Here is a 25,450-nt window from a genome sequence, read left to right as displayed (position 1 = left end):
GTATTTGTGTTCAGCTTATAAACACTCAAGGAATTAAAATAAGTGAACAGTTAGTTTATTTTGACAGCGTATTTAAAATTTAGCATTGTGTTGAATAAGATATGAACTAACAACAAATAATCACATAAGTATATGATATATTTTTGGACACCACATATATAATTATAAACAAATATCACTTTTGTGTAATAAGAACATATGGAGTTATATATGCACAATTGAATTATAATTTATTTTTTCAAAAGTAAAAAAACACACACACAACTCTTTGTTTAAAATATATATATATATATATAACACAAAATAGCATAAATAAAAAGAAAACTAAAGTAAACAAATAATGTGATTAATAATTAGTCAATAAATACAGCCTAGGTGAAATTACCAAATTACCCAAACATCAGAAAATGAATTATAAAAATAAAACAGGATATTCATTTCCAGAACATAAGAAGAAGAAGAAAAAAAAAGTAAAAAGAAAGCCTGAGAGATTCACGTGGACGGCGCGGTGCGGTTTCGGATTTCGGAGAAGAGACGAATATAAGTTAAGAGCTGGTTAGGGCGGCAAATCCACCGCCTTTCATCATCTGCTTAAACTCGTCGAAGTTAACCTTGCCGTCGCCGTCGACGTCGACCTGCTTTATCATCCTCTTGCACTCCTCCAGCGTCCGCCCTTGCTTCATCCCCAGCGACGCCAGCACCGCCCTCAGCTCATCCACCGTGATGTAACCGTCGCCGTTCTGGTCGAACACGTTGAACGCCTCTCTCATGTCGCTATCGTCGTCGCTCCTCCCCTCGTCCTCCATCACCGCCGCGTACAGCATCGCGAACTCGTCCACGTCCACGTAGCCGTCACCGTTCGTGTCCACCTTGTCGATCATCTGGCTAAGCTCGTTCTCCGCGATGTGGATTCCGAGCTTATCCAGCGACTCGCTGAGCTCCGTGCGCGTGATCTTCCCGTCGCCGTTCTTATCGAACATCGCGAATACGCGGCGGAGCTCCGGTTGATCCATCGTAATCTGATCTGATCTGCGGAAATTCAACGCTAGCGATCGATATAGATCGAATCGGTGTTAATACAAAAAATTTTGAATGATGCAATGAGAAATCCGGAGGAAGGAGGAGAGAATCGAGGCGGCGATTAAACAACAGTAGGAATGCGAGGCTGATTTGATCCAACTGACAAAGCAGCAGGGCGGAGGATGGAGAAGAAAGGAAGGATTTGATTTTCCTAAAAAGTTAGCAGCTGTAGAGTGGAATTGAATTCATGGAAAGGAAAGGAGCGGCAGTCATTTGAATGGACGGACTCATGAAGAAGGAACCACAGAGCAAATTCCGGTAAGCCGCTCGCTAAATTTATACTATTACTATTACTACTATTTTTCTTCTTTTACTTGAATTAACTTAAATTGCATTACTTGATTGCCTACAAAGTTTTAATTAAATGGTAATAATAATAATAATAATGATAAAGATATTTACATTCCTAATCAATCTTTATGCTGCTATAAAATACTATAAATATATTTCTAATTATATGGTAATTGTATCTAGTAAAATAGGAAATAAATTACAGACAGTATAGAATAATAAAATATATAGCTTGAATAGTAATTTTGTTATAAATAATATACAGTATATTTTTAAAATTAATCAATAATTCAATATCAATTTTTTATATATATTAGTATCACATAAATTTATAATAGAAAATAATTGAAAACAAAAGACTAAACAAACACACCCAATATATATTTATAAAAATTATGATATTTAAATAATAAAAATTTATAAAAATTTGAATTAATATCTGAATAGTAAAAATTTGAATTAAAATAATGATATAATATAATTTTTTTTAATATAAAAAAATAAAAAATACTCTCTCTCGATAAATTATACATTTACTTTTGAATTAAATTATTACATTATATTAAAAGTAATAATGTAATATAAAATAAAGATATTTGTGAAAAAAAATAAAATATTTAATAAAATATTTACTTATAATTGAACATCCCAAATATGTATACTTTCTAACTGAATGTTAAGAATAATATTTAATATAATATTTTTTAAAAAAAAAAAATTGTATGAATAGTTTAAATTTGTCAAAATTCTTGGAACATACGCACCTGTTGATGAGTGAACAAAGCCATTATGACATTTAGTTAATGGCAAGACAAGAGCATAGATAGCGAAGAATTCCATTTTTAAAATTTGCAACAATCCCGCTAAATGGCTAATTTTGTAGTACTGCTCCAAAACAAGCTTTATTGTCCGGCAATCGGCATGAGCAACATAGGTTGCGCATTTTTCGGGGTGCCAAAAAATCCAATGCCTTTGCTTGACCTATTGTGTGATTTTCAATGTTTCTACCAAATCACATGGGAAAGACAATGAAATAGAAAACACAAATCCCATAGTTATGGAGAAGCATTTGATGCACTTGCTTGACGGTTGAAATGTAGATTTATTCACTTACGTGATTCCTTTTGTTAAATTGATTTCTCATAGTATTATTTTTAAAATACACAATATACACATTCAAATTGAGTTTGTTTGTATGATTTTGGATTGAATTTTACTGAGCCAAATGTTTTCTTAAAATAATAATCCAAACAAACACATAAAAGACATATTATAATGATAAATTAATTATCATTTATTCAAATAAATATAATAAAAGCATAAATTTAATGAAGAAGCAATATTAATTATTTAAAAAAAATGTGATCCAACCATATGTCCAAAATGACCACAAAACAATAAAGATCAAATGGACGAGTAATCGGAGAAATAATGTAATTAATTTAGCAAACGAAGAAATTGCCTCAAAACACCGGAAAAGTTAAGGGACAGAGTGCGTTTGCTACAAACAAAAACGTCGGATTCGTTCCGAATACAACACAATATTCAACAAAACGCGAAAAAATATATCGAAAACGAAATTTTCCAGTAGTAAAAGGGCCTGAAAAATCAGCGTTACGTCAGATTCAGGCGAGTGTTACCGGAAACTCAATCTCGCAAGTTTTGAAATAATTTTGCCTGGATCAATAGTGTTCTACGTAGATCCAGTCAAGAAGCTGAACTTGCTAACACTAAATTCACAAAACTACCTCATAGAAAATAAACCAAATAACAAAGACACTTAACCAAAAAAACAAATCGAAATCCAGTTCAATCAACATAGCAGCAGAAAATTAACCATACAAAATCGCACAAAACTTAGAGAAGCAATAAACTATTGCAGAGAAAAGCGATCTCACGATTCTATGGAGATAACCTGAGGCGGCAGTTGGAACTGGAGAAGAAGACCTATTGATAATTGGGGAATAAATAGAGAAATGAAATGGGCTAGGGCACAATTATATATGGGCCGAACTTCGGCCCATCACAAATATGTATATTATTAAAATAATTTAAAATTAATATATGTAAAACAATCAGATCTTCCCCAAAATTCTCTACCTCGAACCCTAATCGAGCGACAATGGCGATCGCCATATTCAACAAACTCGCCTCGCAGATTTCCCGAACTCCTTCTCTCTCACTGTCATCTCGCGCCGTAATCGCCCGTTTTTCCGCATCGTCGTCGTCGTCCTCGTCCACTACCGGCTCTGCAAAAGTTTCCGATCGAATCGTCAAACTATTCGCAATCGATCCGGACGGCCAGAAGCAGGAGGTATTGGGGCTGTCGGGGCAAACCTTGCTCAAGGCGTTGACGAACAAGGGGTTGATCGACCCCGCGTCGCACCGCCTGGAGGAGATCGACGCCTGCTCGGCGGAGTGCGAGGTTCACATCGCTCAGGAGTGGCTCGAGAAGCTTCCGCCGCCATCGTACGACGAGCAGTACGTGTTGAAGAGGAATTCGAGGAATCGAGAGTTGAACAAGCACGCCAGGCTCGGATGTCAGGTGGTGTTGTCGCAGGATATGCAGGGGATGGTGGTCGCGGTTCCCGAGCCGAAGCCATGGGACATTCCGTAAGGATCTGATTACTCAGGCAGCCATTGAACATCTGTGAGCATTTCTTTACATTTCTAATCTGAATAATGTGGATAATTGACCATGATGATGATGGTGGTGGATGCTATTTCTATGGCTGTTGGAGTGTCTTCTGTTTCCTAAGCCTTTGAAGATATTTGTGCTTTTGGATGAAAGTTTTCACAATCGAACTATTCATAGTTTCACATTTTGGTTGAAGTATAAAGCTATTCTGCAACAATTGATTCTTTGATTGTTTCAATTTGCATTCTTTTACTTCAATATTGCACTACTTTATATTTCTTTAATCATCCAATAGAATATGTGAAAAGGCTAAATGCAATTTTGTGGATTTCATTCATGATAAGTGCTTCCTTTTTTAACATTTTGTGTCTCGGCTCCGAATTTCGAGTGGGAAACACCCTTTAGAGACTTATCTTCAAGATCAATAGGATCATGAGTGCAAAATGGAGATAATATTTCAAGAAGAAATTGTATTTTACTAATGTTTATATATGTCTATGTATGTATGTGTATTCATGGCTTAGCTTGTTGATGAAACTGAAAGTAGCTATTTAGTGTACTTTAGCTGGCTTGCAATGCTTGTGTTTCTTGCTAGTTTATCAATAAGAAGTTGTGATGGCTAGTTCAAGTGTACGTGAATAAATCACCTATGATACTAAGGTCCTATTGTAAATTACTAGAAACCGGGATTGACTTTTTTATAAAATCCTACCATACGGATTAAAGTCAAACAAAGTGAAAATGATCGATCACATTCAATGTCGATTTGTTGTGTGGTTTTGGACATGAAAGTCGAGTTACATAGACATGCTGTAAGACCGTCGCCTAATTTTCAGTTCCAATTTCCCACGAACTTGTGAAATTTTCGGTACCTTTGGGTTTGGTGCTTAAAAGTAACATAATTTTTGCTTTTCTTGCTGATTAATGTTGCTAGTTCCATATGATTTCAAATTTGAGCCTCTGTTCATTCCTAATAGATTACACCTCTCTGCATAAAATTGCTTCGAATGATCAAGGTTAAAGATCATCCAGCTCAATTACATCATCACGGCACCCAATTACCACCGATTGCCCCCGCGGCCGTGATGACAACTTGCTATCTATATTATCCTCACATTTTGTCTCAACTAAATCCAAACACTCGGCTAAGGGTGCATTCAACATACCCGAGCAGCAAGCCCTTTTGTAGGTCTCATAGCCCGCGGCTTGTAGCCCTTCTGAGATCATATCTTTCAGTCCACCGGACAAACCTTCTCCAGAATCAATTCCCTTGAGAAACTGTTCCGAGTCCTCGGGGTTCCAGAAAACAACAACTGCACACGTTGCATCCACCATACGAACATCAAAGTCTTCTCTAGAGTCGTCGGATATAACATCTTTCAGGTCCCGAGCAGATGCTCCCCTTTGAAATCCCCACAAGAATACCAAACTCTCGACGCCAACTGTTCTCATACGGTCTTTCCAAATCCCTACGTTGTCAGTAGAATCTTTGGGACTAGTTTTTGCTTGGGGTGTAAACCTATTAGAAAATTGCCGGAGGGTATGAACAAGGTCTGGAGTGTCCAGACGGATTTTCAGTGTCGAACATAACTTAAGGAACAAACGGGACACTCTCAGAGCCTTATGCCCGTGAACATCTTCATCATCGCTCTTTCCTGAAAAACGAATAGTCTTCAAACAGTTGGAACATGAATATATATAGTGTGATAAATTTTCGAGCTCTTACCTCGATTAAGAATGTCCATTTCTACGGGCACAAAAAATCGACTGTCTAGTAATGCAGTGGCGGATTGCATATTGCTCATTTTCTCCAGCATCCCGACTTCCTCCATAAGGTGGTTGACATCGATTACCTGAGGGAACTCCGAGAGTAAAGAACTCATGAACTCATCAATGGTCATCGGTAGCGGAGCGAGGAACTTGGAATGTATGAAAGTGAAATCTGAAGAGTAAAAAGAATGCCACAGGCGGACGTATCAATATCGAAAAATATAAGTCACTTCGTTTCTAAATCAACAAATAAAGTTTAAGTAGAGATAGACCGGCAAGTGAGTTGTGCACAATGACGGGTTTCTGAGAAGTAGAAATCAAGTCTATCACCTCCCGAAAGCCATGGACAAGTCTTCGTTTCTCCTCCTCCATATCTTTTATTTCTTTCTGCATTATGATGCAAAAGGTTAACAGGCTTTCTGTTTCCTTTCGTTTCTTTTCTTCTCACTCCGAAACATTTCAAGATAATGATATAGCATGGTGATCAATTTCATACCTCTAACTGGTTCTTATCTTCTGCCGAACTTGTCAAAACAACTCGAACAGCCTGAACCCCGACTCCACTCGCTACTGGTAATGTTACAACGTCATCAAACTCTTTCAATGTCTGCATCTCACTCCAAACAATCAAATGGTTGAAAACACCACAGAAGAAGGCAGGAAATAATCTATCACAAAAATCATATAATATTACCTCCATAACAAGCGGCACTTGACGCTCACTGCAGACGTCAATGGTTAAGGAGGGCCGGGAACTGAAAACCTCATTTCCAGAGACTAAATTTCTCAAAGAACTTATCAGGGCATCAGCCACTGCAGATTTGAAGTAATAAGAATGTGTACAGGACAATAGCAGGTTGTAGGATAAGCTAATAATTTGCTCACCCTCTGTGGCATTACTTGGATCTTTACAAGCATTTCTCCAATTCCTAACACGAGACTTTATCCTTTCCATAAATAAAGTATCGGCAACTGAATAGACCAATGAAGAAGAAGGTCGGTCCGTGCAGCTACCAGGGGTTAAATGCCCGAATTGAACCTTGGCACCCGATTCCTGTGCTTTGGACAAGTAAGATATACCTGCCTTCATAAAAGACATACTCAAGCACCTGTCGTAAATTCTTCATAATATACATTTTGCTCATGCCAAGATAATAAATAAGAGGCTTTTGTAATTTCAACTTACCCTTTTACTAGCTTCTCAAATTTTTCATTGAACAATCTAATTTCTTATTGAAATGTTCCTTGATTATCATAAATATATCTTTCAACATCAGGGGGGGAAAATCCCTTCATAACTCAAGGTTAAAGTACTTTGCATAGAAATCAGTTAAAAAGAGCTTCTTTTTCAGAACTATGTTTTTTCTTTTTTTGTAATTATAGTTTTATTTGCGAACATTCCGACATTACTTTGAACTTTTAGTTAAACTAATCAGTAGGAATCAGATTAGATTTGTATCATATTGATACACCAACACACCTTCTGTCAATTCTTCATAATATACATTTTGCTCTTGTGCCGAGATAATAGGAGACTTTCGTAATTTCAACTTACCCTTTTAGTAGCTTCTCGGAAAGTTCATCAACAAATCCAATTTCTTATTGATATGTTCCTTACTTATCATAAATATATCTTCCAACATCAGGGAAAAAAAAAAAAAAACCTTCATCACTCTGTTAAAATTCCAACTATTACTTGAACATAGTTAAACTAATCAGTAAAAAACAAGATTAGCATTGTATCATATTGATACACCAGCAAGGAAACAACACCAACACAACCCAAAAAGGTCGAGTAATCACCCCATAGTCTGGATATATACTTTTACCGATTTTGAAAAAGCTAATCCCATATCGTAACTTCTACGTAATTAACATTTTATAATTATTTCATGGATAAGAGGCTCAACATATCAATGATTGTTCAAATATATCATCTGTTCAAATTCAATTTCCAACATCTTCATACTCACATATGACAGAAACCAACACCTAATGCCCTAAAACAATCACCAATCTTATATGTGATTTGCATCTTCCATTCATATCATAAAACTTAAACAAATACGTAAGAAGATTTCTTCCAAAAGTTATTTTCCTTTTTCGATTTCTATTGTTTATAACAGTAATGATGAAACTGAAGTCACATACATACCATTGTATATGCAGGCGTTGAAATCAAAACCTTCTCGAGCCATGGAGGTCAGATATGATGATTGGCATGAAAAACTGTAGGAAGGCATTCCAATCTTCAGCTCATCCCTAGGAAATAAGTGAAAATTATACCTGCGCAAAATTGCAGAATTGGAAAATTTGAATGCAAAGTAACAAATGATTCTCAGTCCGATGGAAGTGTAGGTAGACTAATACAGCGTGATTTAAAGCCATTACAGAGAAGAACATAAATTGAATCGAAGAGTGCGTACGGATGCGCAATGAGCTTGGAAGCTTTAACCGAGAAGGGGCAAACTGCGAACTGGAGAATCTGAAACCTTTCGGCTATGTTCTTGGCCTTCATATAAGCCGTCTCCACCGTATCAATGGGAAGAAGCTTCTGCCACGGCGCGGAGTGACCACCGGTGTTCTGCAGCGAAACCGCCACGTAATCGGAATTGAATATGCTGGATTTGATTTCGTCTAGAGCCTCGGAGAAGTTGGACTTCGTCACTTGCTTTACCGGCCATCGGTGACGGTGGAGGCCACGGCCATTGCCGCCGCCCCCGGCGGTTTGAGTGCAGAGAAATCGTTTGATCAGCATTTTTTTACGAAGGTGAAATACAAAACTCCGAGAGAACCTACTGATGTGATGAGCAGTTAAATTCCCGAAACAACGATAAAAACGTCGCAAATTTTTCAATCAGAAACCCTAATTTTGAAATCGCTTCTCTGTTCGAGAGGGACCGGGACGGGCTGCACTTTTCCATGTACTGTGGAATTTGTTATAATAGTGTATTCTTATGCTTCTTTTTAATTTTTTATTTTTAATACTAAAATAATAGTATGACGTTCTAAAATAGGTAAAAAATCAAAATGAGTACTATTGAAGATAAAATCTATCATTTTGGTTTTATTATAAAAAAGACATATAAATTTTAATCATTTTTTTATTTCTTACAAAATCAACTGTAAATCAACACATTATGACGTCCCATTTGATAATTGCAAAATAAAAATAATGCTCAATCAATATCTGTTGTCACATAGTGATACATTCATTCATTTGACCATAAAACACATGCTATGTTATGTCACGTTTTATTGCTTACAGCAATAAAAATATCAACATATTTTATCTTTTTATCTTATCTTATCTTATATATTAGCATAACCGAATAATATACATCAAATACGGCGACCTTCTAGCCAACGCGAGTAGAATGCCAATGCCTCCGCCGGTTTGTATTCCGGCACTGTGTGTCCCGATCCCTGCAAAATTTTCGACAATTTTTAACTCAACATTCATCATTTTAGTTAGTGTATATTAATGAAAGGAAAAAAAAACATTAATTTATGAATACCTTTACGGTAAGAAAGATGAGATTATTCTCGTATTCTTGCAAATACCTATGCACACAAAACATTAATCGATCAAAACATCATCCCAAGTGTCTTTCAAATCATCGCTATGGCAATGGTGATAATAACATACCCGGCGACTTGGTTGTTCGTTTTCCACGGCCTCCATCCGTCCACGGTTTTATAACCCATCGATCTTGTCCAAGCTTCGCTCCCGGTGTAAGGTACACACATGTCGTGATCACCACTAAAAGATAATAATAAGAGTTAGTATAATCGACACAAGCTCTGGTTACTATTTACCAGCAATATATTTTTTATTAAATGTTATATCTAAAATTCATATACATCACGTTAAATACTTACTTTTTAATATGTTATGAATGTTCGTTGTGATGAAGAATTGTAGAGCTAATGATGCTATAGTTACTTATTACTTAGCACAATTAACTTCTAGCCATTGATTTGATGAATGTTATCGACTACCTGAATATGATGGCACGATAGCCTCGCAAGGTGAGGTTCCGATGATACTTAATCATGCTGCCGGCGTCGTGATAATATGTAATCCGGGACGTGCATAGATCCCACGAACCAGATACATCTCCCTACAGTCGATGAAATTTTACGTCATATTCTTAAGAAATTGACTCGACTCTAAAGTTAGACAACATGAAAAAAATCATACACTTGCAGCGTGGATCGCTTTCCTAACGCCTTCATCATTCAGCCATGTGCTTGCAACTTCGTCGTTCTACACGTTGCATTCGATGTAAAACGAGCATTAGAGAACTTGAGATCGAAGAACTTAATCGAAACCATGCTTGATTATGTACAAGAAGTTTTTCGGGGGTTACTTACAGTGCACGGGACTGACTCGCTATTTAACAGCTCGGGCCAAGTTGGGACGTATCCGTCTCTTACGGGAGCTCGGAGTGGCCAAGCTCGGCCAAACATTCGTTTTCTAACTGGCAAAGGTCTATCCGTTTCGCCTAGCAATCGAAAGCTCGGGGGCAAATTCATGCTCGCGGTTTGGAGTTTAGTTCCCGGACCGTGGTAGCATGGCTCGAGGATGTTGTATATGTTCACATCCGCGATGAGCTGCAATGGCAATGATTATTGAATCGAGTTTCAATCTATCGAATTTGGATTCGCTTGTTGCGATGACAAATAAGTCGAAGGATGTATGAATAGTAGAAAATATAGCTTACTTGATCGACTTTACCAAGCATGCCTTGACAGTTTTCGCTCTTCGTGTTGTAGTAGTTGCCGTTGCATTCCTTCTGAGTTGTCTGCGAACAAATCCCGGTAGTTATAAGTTCTCGAAACTTTGGAATCGGATTTTAGCTACATTCTTCGACAAGATTGGATCGGAGAAACGAACCTCAAAAATTTCATCGGATATAAGACCCATGCCGTGGACAAACGGTACCAACGCGTTGCCATCGACAAACTCATCGGTGACTCCATTCCCTACCATATATCCCTGCAATCACAAGACTTCGTGTGTCACGCGGAACTCAAAGCTAAATCAAAGAACTTACGAAGAAGGATCTTCGATAAAAAATTGAACTTTGCAGGTGTGATGTAGCTGAATATAGAACATAGTGAGAATTCGATATCGCAGATCATCGCTCAGTACCTTAAAATTGAGAACTGGCTTGACAGCAGCGTCGATCCCTGAAAGATCAAAGCAACAGGATTAGTCCATGCCTCATTGAAAGAACGATCTTCGAATGTTATAGCGATTACCTTTGACAACTTCATAAGCCAGTGTGGGCACATACACGCCAGCGAATGACTCTCCGGATATAAAGAATGGATTAGACTGATATTCGTTGTAGAGCTCGAACCACTAGAAATGTCACGGCTAAAAAAGTTATACATAGTTCGAGTTGCACGCAGAGTAAAGTTTACAAGCGATTTACTTTACCTTCAGCAAAAATGTATGAGTATCCAAAGCAGTCAGATAGTCTCCAGTTTTGTAGTCAGATTCATTCCCCGAGTATGAAAAACCAACTCCCGACGGGGAGTCGAGATATATGATGCTCGACACCTGAAATGTCCCGAAAAAGATTTAGATCACAGGCTACAATGTGCAAGGAATTAAACAAGATCGATCAAAGGATCGAAGAATCGACCTACCTTGGACCAACTGTATGGATTTACATGGAGCGTCGGAAGAGGCTTTCCGGCCTTGAAATTGAAAGGACCTGTAGGAGAAAATAGTTTTGAACATAATGAGAAACCGAAGGAAAGTTCAGTTCAAATCGACAATAATCGTAATCATGTGGATTCAATCCATCCATCGTTGAAAAGCCCAAAGTTCATGTTACAAACAGATAAAACTTAGTTCGAAGCATGATGCTTAACAGATAGGAACTGTATGGTGATAAACATTATAATCAATGTGAAGAAGGAAGGAAATTGTAACTAAATCGATAAGTCTATGAATTCGACACGAGCGAAAAAGCATAGGTCCCGGACAAGGGTGTGGTACCATAGGTACAGAATCGAAAACTTAGTTTCGAAGCATTTGATGTTTGGCTAACATGAGGTGAAAAGTTTTACAGAGTACATCCTCAAAAACATAATGAAGAACATATAGGAACTGTATGCTAACATACATTATCAGTATCAATATCACAATAGGAGCAACAATTCATCAACGTTTAGACGATTCAATGAATTCGATACAAACAGAAAAGCTAATTTAAGGAAGCAAAAGCAATTGACAAAAGCAATTGATAAAGCATAGATTTAATAGAAGGTTTCAATCAAATTCGGTCGACAGAGAAGAACAATAGAATGCCAGATTGATGCCATTAACGATTTGGAAAGCTCGGAATCTAGAACGAGTATGTAAACAAGGTGCAAATATACCGTGCTCGTAAACAAATGCATCGAAGCTGGAGCAGCCAGGGCCGCCATTGAGCCACAGAACCACAGGATCCTTCGATGGATCCCTCTCCGATTCAACAAAGTAGTAATATAATTTCTTCCCATACGTCTCGTTAACCGTCACATACCTGCAAAGAGTTCGGATGTTTGTATGATTCTCCCAATCACAAAGGTTTTAGAGGCAACAAAATGGCGCTAAATAAGACATTGATTCATTTTTTAAATTCAAATTCCACCAAATCACGCAAATGCTACTGTTCTACGATGTCTATTTATGCCTAATTTCACTATCCACACTGTTTCATCCACACAAATTGCTCAAAAAAAATACATCAATAATTAAAACGGCCAAAACACTTACCCAGCATAGTGTTTGGACGGGAAACTGCCATTGAAGCCAGGGAGAGCAGTGATAAGAGCTTCCTGAGGAGCAGAACAAGCCAACTGAGGGAAACAGCTGATGAAGACGACGATAGCCGAGCAGAATAACAACATCAAATGATTGTCTCCTCTTCTTCCCATACTGTTATGGATAAGGCAGTAAATTATGATGTAGGGCTTAAATAGATAGAGGAGAGGATTGAAATTCCAGATTTTGCTTTTGACTTGGAACCTAATCTTTCTTCAATTTCGAAAAATTCCACCACCTGCTGCTAGGGTAAAAAAAACAAAAACAGAATTGATTGGCAACGAGCAGAGGATTGGGAGCTTGGCTTCGAAGCGAAGAAGAGCGCAATCAATCAACAATGGCGGAAATGCATTCTTCACCTGCCCACTCATCAGGAAGGAATACTTTGGTATATATACTGATTTTTCTGTTTGGATCATTTTTGGAAATTTACAAAATTTATTACCCATTGATTATACAGGCGCGTGGCGTTCAGGCGCCCTCAGTCTCCTGCTATCCTGGGGATTCTCGGACATTATTGGTCAACTCCCAATTTTTTCATTTCCAATTTTATTTAAGGAATGTAATTTTGGTATTTTGTGATATCTTTTGAAATTAAGGTAAAAAAGGAATATACTTTAAATATTAATAGATATATTAGGAATAGGAATATTTTATTTGAGTTTTTTACTGTCTTATTTTTTAATATATCGCAAATATGCAATCGGATCCCATTTTAATCTAATAACTAAACAATTTTAAATTTTCAAATAAGAAAGTAAATATCGTATACTTTTTTAAAATATATTTTATAGATTATCAATATTTTTTTAACGTTATATTAAATGTGAGGCTGATTTGGCACCACTTTACAATAATTGAAATATACATTGGTCTCATCAAATAATAATAATAATAATAATAATAATAATAATAATAATAATAATACATTGGTCTTATCAAATGATTTAATTAGTAGGACGATAAACATAAAATTCTAATAATAATAAATAAAATTGAATGAAACTAAAACGAAAAACACACACTACTCCCTTTTATAATAAGCAGATTTATTTATTCATAAATTTATAGCATTTATTTTAATAATAAATAATTAATTTAATACTATTTTCTATTAATTCTTCAATAGTCTTTCTATAATATTTTTTTACTTATCCAACCAATCGAGTTATATCATTTAGGTTTGTATATTTGTTCTGATATTATTTAAATACAAATATTTATGAAATACTATAATTATACTGTACGCCTGACTGTTAGGTCCCCACACCCACTCCCATATATACTGACATCAGTTCATCATGTGATAAAGTGGAAAGTAACAACAATAATACGTTATTGATTTGTTCATGCGTTTGCTTTTTAAATAGTGGTGGAGTATATTAATTTATTAGAACCGTCATATCTTATACTCCCTCCGTCCCAAAGTATAGTCTTAATTGCGTTCGATGCGATATTTAAAAAATATTGATATTATATTGATAGTGGGTAAATAGTAGAGATGGAGAAATTTACCGAATATACCGAAATACCGATTTATCGTACAGTATCGTATCGAAAAATACCGAAAATTTCGGTACGGTATCGATATAAATTTTTGAAAAATTCGGTATTTCGGTATAATATTGTACCGATATTATTTTTATTAAATAATAATTATTAATATTTTTTTTAAAATCATAACAAAAAATACGTGGACTATTGAAAATTTATTTATTTTTTCATAATATTTTTGTGGGGGAGAATAGTGATATTTATTAATTTTTTTAATTATTTTGAAATTTAAAATTATATTTTCAGTATAATCGGTTATATATCGGTATCTACCGAAATCAAAATTTTTGGTATAATATTGTACAGAAATTAAAATTTTCAATATAAACGGTATATACCGGTACCGTACCGAAAATTTCGGTATACCGAAATTCGGTATATTAAAACTTTCGTATAGTACCAGTATGATTTTATATGCATATTACTATTATTATAGTCATATTTAATATTAAATATTAGCAAATATTTATTTTTTCTTATAAGGTACCACGTAAATAAATGTATGTAACTTATTTATATTTCAAAAAATTTCAAAGCTCTAAAATTTTCATCTACACAAAGTTCAAACAGTTTGGTCGTCACATTTTTTTATTAATATAATTGTTGATAAATATTAATCAAAATAAAATATATACATACATGAAAATTGTATAAATAATTTATTATTTCATAAAAAATTAATAATTTAATTTAAAATATTATTTTACATATTATTGATACAATTACCTTAAACTAAAATATTTAAAAAAAAAAAAAAAAAACCACACACATATATGGTTGCAATTTCGATATAAGTTTGGCATGATATCTTAAACATTTCATTTCAAATATTCTTTAAAAATTCATATCTTATGCACTTAAGATTTTTTTTTTTTTTTTTTTTGCTTTCTCCAATAAATAAACAAATGCAATTTATACTTTGGATTTGTTTGTTAGTGTTTTGTCTTTCTTTTAAGGTTTTTTTTTTTTTTTTTTTTAAGTGTGATATCTAAAGATTGTATCGTTACATAGAAATAGTAATATTTTATTAAATGTTATTTTTTTGTGAAATGATCAAATATATATTAAAAATCATATTAAAAAATAAAAATAAAAATAAGCTAATAAAAATAAAAATAAACGAAGAAACATTCATCCCAAATATATTTGTAGTTTTTATTTAAAATTGTCTGATTTAAATAATTTATTTTCATTTATGATATATGTAGTCCCACTTAACTACACATTTATCATAATTCTTATTTTTATTTAAATAAATATTATCTCATATTTATCTGTGGATCTAACTAAAACTATTGGAGTAGTATCTTGGATATTTTCACTATACAAATTTATTCACGAGATAATACTTATTTACTAAAAAATATCTTTTGAGACCATGCAATTGGAATTGGGAAAATATTTATTTAGTTATATTTTTACTCTATTTTCACTATTGATTTATAATTTGTTACTTATCTAAAAGGGTGTGTTTATTTGGTGAGAATATTGAATTTTTAATTTATTTTTTTATGTAGTATAGAAATCAAATATAAAAATAATAAATGTGGATAGTGTATTAATATTTTAAAAAAAACATTTGAGAAGTAAGAAAAACAAAGCCAAAAAAATTATGTTATTATTTCATTATTTTTGTGAGTGCATGCGTGCGTGTGTAAAAAAAACAGAAAACATGATTGTCAAACTCTATTGGATTGGATTTATACTATTCATCCAATTTTTTTCCCCCAAAAAATATCAAATCAGACACCTATTTTTTATTTTTCATATTATACTAAAAATTAATTTTACATTCAAAACATCACATCAACACTTATTTATATCACATCATACAACTATTCAAATTCAAAATTTTTACTGTTCAAATCTCAATTCAAAATCCAAAACCCCAAACAAACACACCCTAAAAGCAAAGTCACAAGCATGCCACAACACTGTAAGGCTTAGGCATATATTTCATCAATGGAAGATGCTCATTTTAAATATGTTTATCGTTTTTTGAATATATTGTATATGTCGACCTTATTAAATTGAAATAAAGTATTTTCCAATAAAGTATTTTCCTCTGCCCATTCAGCCGAGCTTTGTTAGGGCGGAGACAGTTCGTATATTTACCAATATTTGATACATGAACCAAACAAATACTCAAAAGTGCAAATCATATCCGAAACGAATATTTTGATTAACCAAAAATATTTGTAAATAACTCAAACAGAACCAAAATTAAAAAAAAAATAATAATAATAATAATTAAATAGAAAATATTTACAAATACTTAAAATATCCGAATAGAAACCGAAATGAATATAATTATTAATACAAATTTTAAAATATAATAATATTAATATATAAATATATTCGGGATTAACCAAATCGAAAAAATATGAAAAACTAAAATTGAACCGAATAAATATCAAATATGCAATATTTGTATTCAACTGAATTTGCTTAGTTAACCGAAAATTTAATTCGATTCAATTCAGCGGTTCAATTCGATACTTCTGCCCAGCCATAAGCCATGCCATCCCCAACTCATGAATGGAAAGAAGTTGCAATATGCAAAGGGCTTAATACACATTACACATTCAAAACACGAATGAGCTTATTATTTAAAATCAAAATCAACAATATTCATTTCGTATGTTTCCCACAAAAAAATACACTAATCGATATTTTTTCCTTTCACAAAATATCACATCAAAATACCATTTAAATCAAAACTCGAATTTCAAATCAAAACCAAACAAAATCCTTTACATACTCCCTATACAATATGGCACCTTTGTAAGTTTGTCTTCATGAGATGCCTCCATGAACAATTATGAACTTTAAGCACACCATTGTTGTTTCATAATGTAACATTATTTATCCAACAATGCTATATATTGAAATTATGTACTAATGACATCAATATTGCTTCATATATAAATCAAGATCACAGAGTAATAACAATGGTCCATAAAGCTAATGTGAAAAAATGATCCATTCTGTTTGAAGTTAGGTGAGGAAATATCTCAAACCTCAAACAAAATCAATTCATAACTATACTTGCAGAACACCAAAAATATAATTTATTGAATTTACTTGCAGAACACCAAAATCAAAACCCCAAAGCATACCAAAAACACCATGGAATCAGAACACCATAGCTCAGGAAAAGATGGAGATGAAACGACAGAGTACGAAACACAATAATAATGATATTGGAAATAACTAGAAAAAGGATGGTTCATCGATTAAGAAAGTCTCAAAACCAAAACCGTCGCATGTGATTCAAAACAGAAATAATACCAAAATTCAAACGAGCAGCAAGAAATTGTCGAAATGAAAGCGTAAACAGTACGAACCATTTTAACGGTAGGATTTCTGGAACCTGGCGCGGGCACCACGTCCTCCGAACTTCTTCGGCTCACAGCGCCTGGGATCTGCCACCAGTAAAGTCCTATCGTACCTCACGAGGATATCCTTAATCTCCTTCTTCGACTGCTCGTCAACGTACTTCTGATAGAAGGCGACGAGAGCTTTCGCAATAGACTGACGAATAGCATAAATCTGAGAGGTGTGGCCACCGCCCTTCACGCGGATTCTCATGTCCACGCCGGCGAAGCGGTGGCGGCCAACGAGGAGGATCGGCTCGAACGCCTTGTACCGAAGAATCTCCGGCTGAACGAGCTCGATCGGAACTCCGTTAATCTTTATCAGCCCTCGGCCGCGCTTGCAGTGAGTCACAGCCACCGCCGTCTTCTTGCGCCCAAAGCATTGGACGGATTCGGGTGCCGGCTTCGCCATGGTGGTTCTCTCGAGGAAGCTTTGTCTATTAGGGTTCAATGCTGAGAGGCGCTGTCTTCGTATTATCTTTAGCTTTATTTGGGAATTAGGGTTTTCTTTCTTTGGGCCCTACCACTTATTGGGCCCTTAAATCAATTGCAGCTTATTAGCCCAATAAGACCAACAGACGCTAAACTTAATAATGCAAAATTTAGAGTGCGTTTGTTCGGTGGTTTGTATTTTGAAATAGCTGATATTTTAAACTATAAATTATTTTTACTCTAATATAAAAAATAAAAATAATTTGATTTAATATTTTTGAACAATTTTTTTTTTTTTTTTAATAAATACTAGTATTAGAAAATTCTAAATAATTAAAATGCGAAAACCGGTGTTGTGGCGGTTCACATTTTCCCACGTTTTGTCTGCACGCTTTCTTTCCCGCTCTCAGTTGACCCAAAGAAGAACAAGGTCGATGTGCGGAAGAGCGCGGTGCACTCTCCGGCCGGACGACTTCACTCGGGCATGCCGTCTCGATGCCCGCTCCGTCCGCCACCTGCATATGGACCAGTAACTCTGTTTTCAAGTTTTTGAGTTTCAGGAATTTTTATGTTAGGTCAATCGCTTGATTTGAAGCGGAAAACGGTTGTTTTCTTATTTAGGTTTCGGCCGTCGTATAACGTTGCGCCGGGGTTCAACGTTCCGGTGGTTCGGAGAGACGAAGAAGGAGGAGATGGCAACGGCGTCGTTCTTCACTGCATGAAATGGGGGCTTGTTCCCAGCTTCACTAAGAAATCTGAGAAGCCCGACCATTTTAGAATGGTAATGAGTAGTTAAACTAGTTGTGTTTCTTTCCACCCCGAAACGTGATTATAGTTTTAACCCTAACTTTCTAGTTGATGCTCATAATCATTCAGTTTACACTTTCAGAAGAATGCTTTGTACTTACTGACTGAAATTGGATTGGAAAAGGATGCTTACAGGTTGAAGATTAAGACATTGTTGAATTCGTAAAAACATTGTAAACTTTTTGGTGGCGAGAGATCAATTTATCCTTTCTCAAGTACATTTATATTTTTGTTGTTTTCGCTGTTGATATTGTTTTAATGATGCTATGTCAACTGGGATGAAACTTTTGCCAATAAAAATTACTTTTATATTACACTTATGTTTAACTTTCTGACCCTGTGGAAATTTGCTTATCTCATCTCAATTATGGTTCCAGTTGGCGCTTGCACTTGATATTGTTTTAATGATACTATGTTTGGCAGTTTAATGCTCGATCTGAATCATTACGAGAGAAGGCTTCTTTCCGCCGACTACTTCCTAAGAATAGATGTTTGGTATCTGTTGAAGGGTATGCATTGTGCAATTGCTTGCATTAGTCATTCTCTTTAAGTATTTCCACTTGTGTTTCCTTAAATGGCATTCTATCTTGATTTTCTTCCCTCCTGCAATCAACCACTGTACAGGAAGTTAGAAGTTTTCTTTTGTTTCCATATAGTGTTTGGGTATTTGGAGGAACAACAGAGGGTTTTCCATGAATTGTTGGCCATTTTCATTTTCTTCCCTATAATTTATAATGCTTCTTCTATTGGGAAACTACGTTTTGATAATTGCCCTTTTAGTTTCTTTGACCTACCTGCTCCAGTGTTGTATGACTTGTAAATTATGTTTGCTGAGTTATCACCATACCCGTAATTTAATTGTAAATAGTTTGAGTTATCAGTCTAGTAAATGAAAATTTTAAGATGTTATACTTACATCATTTATACGCTCAGATTTTATGAATGGAAAAAAGATGGGTCTAGAAAGCAACCTTACTACATACACTTTAAGGATGGTCGTCCCATGGTTTTTGCTGCACTATTTGATTGCTGGAAGAATTCAGAAGGTGATCCGTTCAATTACATTTTTAACTAACCAGAATCCATCATGTTATCAATTTTTCCTTGATGATGTCCTTATGTTTGCCAAATCATTTGTCACCACTTCCATTAAAATGTTGCTTATATCTGTACATTTTTAATGTGAACTCATTTCATTCCTGGAGACTTGATGGTTGCTATAAGAAATTTGTTTGCTCTTCCATAATTGCCCTTCAATTGCAAATTCTTGTACTGAAGTTGCTTGTTTTCAACATATTTACCATTTGATTGACTCATGCAGGGGAAACTATGTACACATTCACAATTATCACAACTTCGTCATCATCATCATCTTTGGAATGGCTCCATGGTCTGTATTTACCTAACAGTTCGAGCACAAAATCTAAATGCTGCTGTTTATGTAGATTGAAACTATGTCATATTTGATAAATTATGACTTGTAATAGACAGGATGCCTGTTGTCTTGGGCAACAAAGAATCAATAGACTACTGGCTGAATGATTCATCCTCATCCAATCATGACAAACTTTTAAAACCATATGAAGATACAGATTTGGTAAGGACCTCATTTTATGTTTGGGGAATATGCTTGAGATCTAATTTGTGAGATTTCACATTACACTACTGTGGCAGGCCTGGTACCCGGTGACAACAGCTATGGGTAAGCTTTCTTTTGATGGGCCAGAGTGCATCAAGGAGGTAAATATTATATATATATATATTTTTTTTATTTTTTATTTTTTATCTAAGTATTTAGTTGTGTTTTTTGTTTTTTGTTTTTAGGGTTTCAATGTTTTTGAGGTGAAAATAGTGTTTCGGTTTAATGTTGGAGTGAAAATGTTTGTTTAAAATATTGCAAAATAGGTTTGAAGCACAAATGAACTAACCCCAAGTTATTGAATATAAATAATCGACTGCTAAAGTGGTTTTCAACTAATTTGGAAAATAAAAAAGAATCCTGTCCAACTGTTTTGACAATGTGAATCTGTCGAAAATAATTGTAGTGTGAAAACTAAAAGTTGGTTGGATTGTCCGCCATCGTGAACATATATATATATATATATTTACACACATGTTTGCTAAAATATATTTTGTCCCTATTTCTGGAATAAGATCAAACTCGATGGAGTTCTTTCCTTCATTATAACACGTGATGTAATTCTGTTCTTTGATTTCATCCTAAACATTGGGAGTTACTGCGATGCTCCAGTTAAGGCCAAAGTTTGCACTTCTGTCAACAGGTACAAGTGCGAAAAGAAGAAACAAAATCAATATCTCAATTCTTCTCTCGGAAAGAATCCTGCGCACCACAGCAGCCAAAGCATGAAATAACAACAAAGGACGAGCCTGTTGAAGCTAACGAACCAACAAGGATCAAAGAGGAAGATGAAGGCCAATTTACTCTTGAGGACATCGGAATAAAGGATGAACTTATCGAAAACATTAATCAGGATTCTGTGAAACAGGAATGTGGGACACAAGAGGTTCATGCTTCTCTATCTCCCCATAAATCAGACAAACGCGGTCGTGGAGAATTTTCTGGTGATCAAGGGAAGCAACATGGTAATGAAACCGAAAAGCATCGGGTTTCGAAAAGAAGCAAGGGTGCAAATGATAAACAGCCGACGCTATTCTCGTACTTCGGTAGAAGGTAATCGGATAGCTTCTTCCCTTATATGATTTTTGTTGTGTGGGCATGAGCATATTTTAGAATACAACGTTGCATTTTGAAAATGAAAGCATCTATGCCTCTTCTGTGGTAATTAATGTTTGTGTGCATAAGCTAAGTTACTTAGTTCAGGTGTGTAAAACTTTTAAGATTTTGAGCTGTATTATATGTGTCACGTGGGATTTTATTTTGTTTTATTTTTTAGTAACATAGTTGTTCTATTTAATAATAATGAAATAATATATATATTATATAATAAAATGAGCACACTATTGAAATATATTTGTGATTATTCTTCCTTTTTTTTTTTTTGGCCTTGATATATGTATCTAAGAATTCTTATTAAGGGCTTCTTTTGATCTGCACGTAATGTTGTTTTGTTAGCAAAACGTAATGTGCTTTTGTAGGTTATTATTTTAATATTAATATATGATTATTTAATAATGACTATATTTCAAACTTGTGTATTTCTTCGAGTTGCCTATTGGCCCATTCGCTATAGCGCAATTTCTAAAATTGGATATTTAGCAAGAACCGAAAAAATGATGAAATATAATATTTCTTCGGGCCAAGCAAAAAGTATTCATTTATTTTTGGTGCGGAGTTTAAGAGATAATAGTATTTTAATTATAGTGAATGGTAAAAGTAGTGTAATGATATTTTTGTCCGTATAAAACTAATGATGTAATATAAAGTACGAGTATTTGTGGAAAAAATGAGGTATTTAGTAAAATGATAGTTCGTTTCAAAATAGAAATATGTATACTTTCTAGACAAAGGAAGGGTGTGTTCGTTTGCAAGATTTTGCAAAATTTTTACTATTCATTCAATTTTTTCTCCAAAAAAACATCAAATCAAACACCTATTTTTTTATTTTTTATATTATATTAAAAATTAATTTTACATTTAAAATATCACATCAACTTCTATTTATATCACATTATACAACTATTCAAATTCAAAATTTTTACTATTCAAATCCCAACTCAAAATTCAAACTCCCAAACAAACACCCAGACAAACGCACCGGCAAGTATAACATAAAATGTTAAGTTTATTTATATAGCATGAAATGATATATATATATATATATTTAATGTTATTTTGAGTAATATTGGCATAGAAACACATTCACAATATACAAAAAAAAAAAATGACGTTGGTGCTGAGGTCCCGGGAGCTGACAAAATAGTTTTAACACAAGGGAAATATATAAGGGCGCAGCAATGGCAAGTACCAGCAGTACCCCTCCACAAGACGGCGGTCGGCGGCCAATTCCGCCACCAGTTTCCTCAGCACTCGGAAGGCTTTGGCGGTGACCACCCACTGCACCGCCCGCCGGCCGCCCATCCAGAACCCTCTCCGCCGCTGGCCCAGCCGGATCGACCGCCGCCGCCGCGTACGTCCGGCGATAAACCCCATATAATTAATTAATTTGTAATGTATTGAATTTGTAGGGTTTGTGTTTTGTGTTTGGGGATGGAATTTATAGAAGAAGAGCGTGGGGATGGATGGGATTAGAATGAAATGAGTAAAGTGATTATTATTAGAGTGAATCATTATTCATTAATGCCGATATTTAATTATTTGTTACTGCCATCATTGCATCAACTGGGATGGGATGGAGGGACTTCTACTTTTTGCTTTTTATTTATTTATAAAGCAATTAAAAAATAAAATGTTGTAATATGTAAATGCATTCCTTTTTTAGGGGGTCATTTTATTTCATTTATTTTGAAAAGGCACTTATGGAGTCTAAATGAATTTGGAGAGAATAAATAAAAATAAAACTAACACGGCTGCGAACAATTGATTTGTATAAGTATATTTTTTTTTTTTATTATTATTATTATTATTTTGTAAAAAACAATAATTTATTATGTTATGTAAAATTATATAACACGCTATCGGAATATATATTTTATATTATATTATTATGTTTAGTCAAAATGCGTTGCTGTTTTATTGTAAGTTTTTTTAGTTAATAGTGATTAAATAAGAAAGTGAATGAATATATATATATATGTTTTATTTTAAGTTAATAGTGATTAGCTATTACTGTTATTTTTTAGTCATTAAATATTTTGGTGATTAAATAGTAGTAAGAATAAGAATAAGAATAATGTGTTAATAATTAAAGTAACAATGATAACGTAACAATAACAAAAACAATTAATTAAGCAGCCGCACGCATGATTAATTAAGAAATCCTCTGGCCCAAAATGTTAATTTTAAATTTTAAATTTTTTATTTTTTAATTTGAAAATTTATATTATATTGCCATATTAGTTGGTAAAACAATTCTTGCCTTTTGGGCAAAAAATATTTGTTAATTTAAAGCAAGACTAATAATAATAATAATAATAATAATAATAATAATAATAATGTAAGGATTTTTTATATGTAAAAAAAATGGGCATAAAAAAGTATAATTTTTAGCACAATATATTATAAACACAATTATTAAGTAAAAAATTAATAGACTTTTGTCATAACTTTGAGATGGATTTAAATAGTACTAATAATAAAATATTCTCATCTCAGGTTCTTAAGACTTTTACGTTGTATTTGGATTACTTTACATTTTGAAAGTTTCTAATAAAATATATATTTGATGTAATGTTTAAACAAAAACAACAATATTCCATGTATTAATGTATCAATTTTGTTATTTTGAGTTGTCCCTAATTAATATATCTATCTTTTAATTTGATAATGTAATCTTCTCACAAACAATAAAATACTTTAATTTATATATATATATATAATTACCATAATGTCACACTTTTATTTGACTATCCCCCATGCACTTAAAAAATTAATTTTTTCTATAGAAAATATTAGCATATATATTTTAATTTATGTGTAAAACGTTAATAGACACATTGACGTGGAATATGAGTATTATATTTGATACTTTTTTTAAAAAAATAATAATAAAAATGTATCTTAATAGAGTAGCGTAAAAAAATAAAATAAAATAAAAGACAAGTAAATAAGCTCTAAAAAAAAACATGTTTAATTTAGTAATATTGAAGACTCTTATCCAAAATCTTGAAACAACATTGATACTACACTCCATTAATCCCTAAAAATCAGACATCTTCTTTTTTTTTTCAATAGTGTCCTAATTAAGAATCCTAAAAGATTCCATGCGAGATTCTTGACAGAACTTATATTTTATTTTTATTTTTTTAAAAAAATAATAAAAATAATATTGATTACCATCGACGACAAATGCATTTGTAGCGATATGGGGCATTGAAAGGGTCGTCACCATCCACAGGGACGAGCTCGGCCACGCATCTGTATTTGCATCCACGACATTCGTTGTAAGTGCACGCCGGCGCCACTGATCCGATCAATAATCTCTTCGAATAATCCTAAGAATATATATTTTTGTAATAACGACAACTAATTAGAGCTATATATATATATGTTTCCAAAAAAAAAAAAACAACAGTTTTAGGATTTCGAAAACTTAGAATGAAACCTTATTGTTGAAACTTTTGGGAGAATCGTTGAGTGACATGCGAACATTAAATCCTGATGATATAAAAGGAAGTAATAATAATAATTTGTAATTAATTATAAGTATGGATGAGTATATAAAATTGAAGAAATTGTAATAAATTTTGTATTAGAAATAATTGCAAAAAATGAAGAAAGGAAAGATGAAATTAAGACAGATACCTTGAACTACTGATGCACAAATTAGTAAGTGAAAGAGAAGCAATTTAATAAATGGATACTTTAAGAATTTCTCCATTTCAAAAATGAACCAAAGGGAACAACTATGACATATATATATATATTTTCTCCGTCCCAATACAATAGTTCTGTTTACCATTTTTATCCGTCCCAAAACAATAATTTCATCCTCATAAATAACTATACCATTGTAAAATTATCATTACTTTTACATTATTATTATTACACAATTTCCACTACTTTTTACACTAATA

General features: G+C 33.7%; 6 protein-coding genes and 1 long non-coding RNA gene across 8 annotated transcripts; 2 read left to right on the top strand and 5 right to left on the bottom strand.

Annotated features, from left to right (window-relative positions):
• Positions 1 to 325: 325 nt before the first annotated feature.
• On the bottom strand, positions 326 to 3,323 carry LOC127260143 (calmodulin-like protein 3). Its single transcript, XM_051287826.1, has 2 exons — positions 3,270 to 3,323; positions 326 to 1,029 (listed from the first exon to the last, which is right to left on the bottom strand). Exon 2 carries the CDS (start codon positions 1,011 to 1,013, stop codon positions 546 to 548), a length of 468 nt encoding a protein of 155 aa, XP_051143783.1. The 5' UTR covers positions 1,014 to 1,029; positions 3,270 to 3,323; the 3' UTR covers positions 326 to 545.
• A 109-nt stretch (positions 3,324 to 3,432) lies between these two features.
• On the top strand, positions 3,433 to 4,230 carry LOC127260142 (uncharacterized). The gene has a single exon (XM_051287825.1). It carries the CDS (start codon positions 3,494 to 3,496, stop codon positions 3,986 to 3,988), a length of 495 nt encoding a protein of 164 aa, XP_051143782.1. The 5' UTR covers positions 3,433 to 3,493; the 3' UTR covers positions 3,989 to 4,230.
• A 521-nt stretch (positions 4,231 to 4,751) lies between these two features.
• Positions 4,752 to 8,537, bottom strand: LOC127260140 (poly(A)-specific ribonuclease PARN-like). Its single transcript, XM_051287822.1, has 8 exons — positions 8,206 to 8,537; positions 7,935 to 8,065; positions 6,665 to 6,859; positions 6,474 to 6,592; positions 6,276 to 6,386; positions 6,052 to 6,166; positions 5,736 to 5,951; positions 4,752 to 5,664 (listed from the first exon to the last, which is right to left on the bottom strand). The coding sequence occupies exons 1-8, from the start codon at positions 8,535 to 8,537 to the stop codon at positions 5,027 to 5,029; spliced, it is 1,857 nt and encodes a 618-aa protein (XP_051143779.1). The 3' UTR covers positions 4,752 to 5,026.
• A 372-nt stretch (positions 8,538 to 8,909) lies between these two features.
• LOC127260141 (serine carboxypeptidase-like 20) lies at positions 8,910 to 12,989 on the bottom strand. Its single transcript, XM_051287823.1, has 14 exons — positions 12,558 to 12,989; positions 12,179 to 12,324; positions 11,441 to 11,508; positions 11,229 to 11,351; positions 11,048 to 11,150; positions 10,938 to 10,975; positions 10,680 to 10,781; positions 10,507 to 10,587; positions 10,157 to 10,396; positions 9,984 to 10,049; positions 9,782 to 9,903; positions 9,429 to 9,542; positions 9,298 to 9,343; positions 8,910 to 9,205 (listed from the first exon to the last, which is right to left on the bottom strand). The coding sequence occupies exons 1-14, from the start codon at positions 12,716 to 12,718 to the stop codon at positions 9,122 to 9,124; spliced, it is 1,494 nt and encodes a 497-aa protein (XP_051143780.1). The 5' UTR covers positions 12,719 to 12,989; the 3' UTR covers positions 8,910 to 9,121.
• Positions 12,990 to 17,339: 4,350 nt separating this feature from the next.
• LOC127260139 (40S ribosomal protein S16) lies at positions 17,340 to 18,006 on the bottom strand. The gene has a single exon (XM_051287821.1). It carries the CDS (start codon positions 17,946 to 17,948, stop codon positions 17,511 to 17,513), a length of 438 nt encoding a protein of 145 aa, XP_051143778.1. The 5' UTR covers positions 17,949 to 18,006; the 3' UTR covers positions 17,340 to 17,510.
• A 317-nt stretch (positions 18,007 to 18,323) lies between these two features.
• On the top strand, positions 18,324 to 21,680 carry LOC127260160 (uncharacterized). 2 transcript variants are annotated; one of them, XM_051287852.1, is made up of 8 exons: positions 18,326 to 18,497; positions 18,590 to 18,749; positions 19,199 to 19,284; positions 19,709 to 19,821; positions 20,097 to 20,165; positions 20,263 to 20,372; positions 20,450 to 20,515; positions 21,058 to 21,680. In XM_051287852.1, the coding sequence occupies exons 1-8, from the start codon at positions 18,403 to 18,405 to the stop codon at positions 21,469 to 21,471; spliced, it is 1,113 nt and encodes a 370-aa protein (XP_051143809.1). In that variant the 5' UTR covers positions 18,326 to 18,402; the 3' UTR covers positions 21,472 to 21,680. The 2 variants fall into 2 exon arrangements, with proteins under 2 accessions (XP_051143810.1, XP_051143809.1); XM_051287853.1 differs by lacking the exon at positions 19,709 to 19,821 and having other exon boundaries at positions 18,324 to 18,497; positions 20,267 to 20,372.
• Positions 21,681 to 24,567: 2,887 nt separating this feature from the next.
• LOC127260073 (uncharacterized) lies at positions 24,568 to 25,249 on the bottom strand. The gene is made up of 3 exons (XR_007840628.1): positions 25,179 to 25,249; positions 24,979 to 25,031; positions 24,568 to 24,868 (listed from the first exon to the last, which is right to left on the bottom strand). It is a non-coding gene; the product is annotated as an uncharacterized LOC127260073 (long non-coding RNA).
• Between the last annotated feature and the right edge of the window lie 201 nt (positions 25,250 to 25,450).

This window comes from Andrographis paniculata, unplaced genomic scaffold (assembly GCF_009805555.1).
Source record: "Andrographis paniculata isolate CXL003 unplaced genomic scaffold, ASM980555v1 Contig60END, whole genome shotgun sequence".
NCBI lineage: Eukaryota > Viridiplantae > Streptophyta > Magnoliopsida > Lamiales > Acanthaceae > Andrographis > Andrographis paniculata.
Note: the sequence above shows the minus strand (reverse complement) of the source record. Positions and strands in the feature narration are given on the sequence as shown.

Coding starts and splice junctions, on each gene's coding strand:
- LOC127260143 (XM_051287826.1), bottom strand. CDS start 1,013: ATGGATCAACCGGAGCTCCGCCGCGTATTCGCGATGTTCGATAAGAAC.
- LOC127260142 (XM_051287825.1), top strand. CDS start 3,494: ATGGCGATCGCCATATTCAACAAACTCGCCTCGCAGATTTCCCGAACT.
- LOC127260140 (XM_051287822.1), bottom strand. CDS start 8,537: ATGCTGATCAAACGATTTCTCTGCACTCAAACCGCCGGGGGCGGCGGC. Junction 5,952..6,051: donor TGTGCACAACTCACTTGCCG/GTCTATCTCTAC, acceptor TTTACTCTTCAG/ATTTCACTTTCATACATTCC. Junction 5,665..5,735: donor AATGGACATTCTTAATCGAG/GTAAGAGCTCGA, acceptor TTCGTTTTTCAG/GAAAGAGCGATGATGAAGAT.
- LOC127260141 (XM_051287823.1), bottom strand. CDS start 12,718: ATGGGAAGAAGAGGAGACAATCATTTGATGTTGTTATTCTGCTCGGCT. Junction 12,325..12,557: donor CCGTCCAAACACTATGCTGG/GTAAGTGTTTTG, acceptor AACTCTTTGCAG/GTATGTGACGGTTAACGAGA. Junction 9,904..9,983: donor AAGCGATCCACGCTGCAAGT/GTATGATTTTTT, acceptor CATCGACTGTAG/GGAGATGTATCTGGTTCGTG.
- LOC127260139 (XM_051287821.1), bottom strand. CDS start 17,948: ATGGCGAAGCCGGCACCCGAATCCGTCCAATGCTTTGGGCGCAAGAAG.
- LOC127260160 (XM_051287852.1), top strand. CDS start 18,403: ATGTGCGGAAGAGCGCGGTGCACTCTCCGGCCGGACGACTTCACTCGG. Junction 18,498..18,589: donor CGCCACCTGCATATGGACCA/GTAACTCTGTTT, acceptor TTTCTTATTTAG/GTTTCGGCCGTCGTATAACG. Junction 18,750..19,198: donor AGCCCGACCATTTTAGAATG/GTAATGAGTAGT, acceptor TATGTTTGGCAG/TTTAATGCTCGATCTGAATC.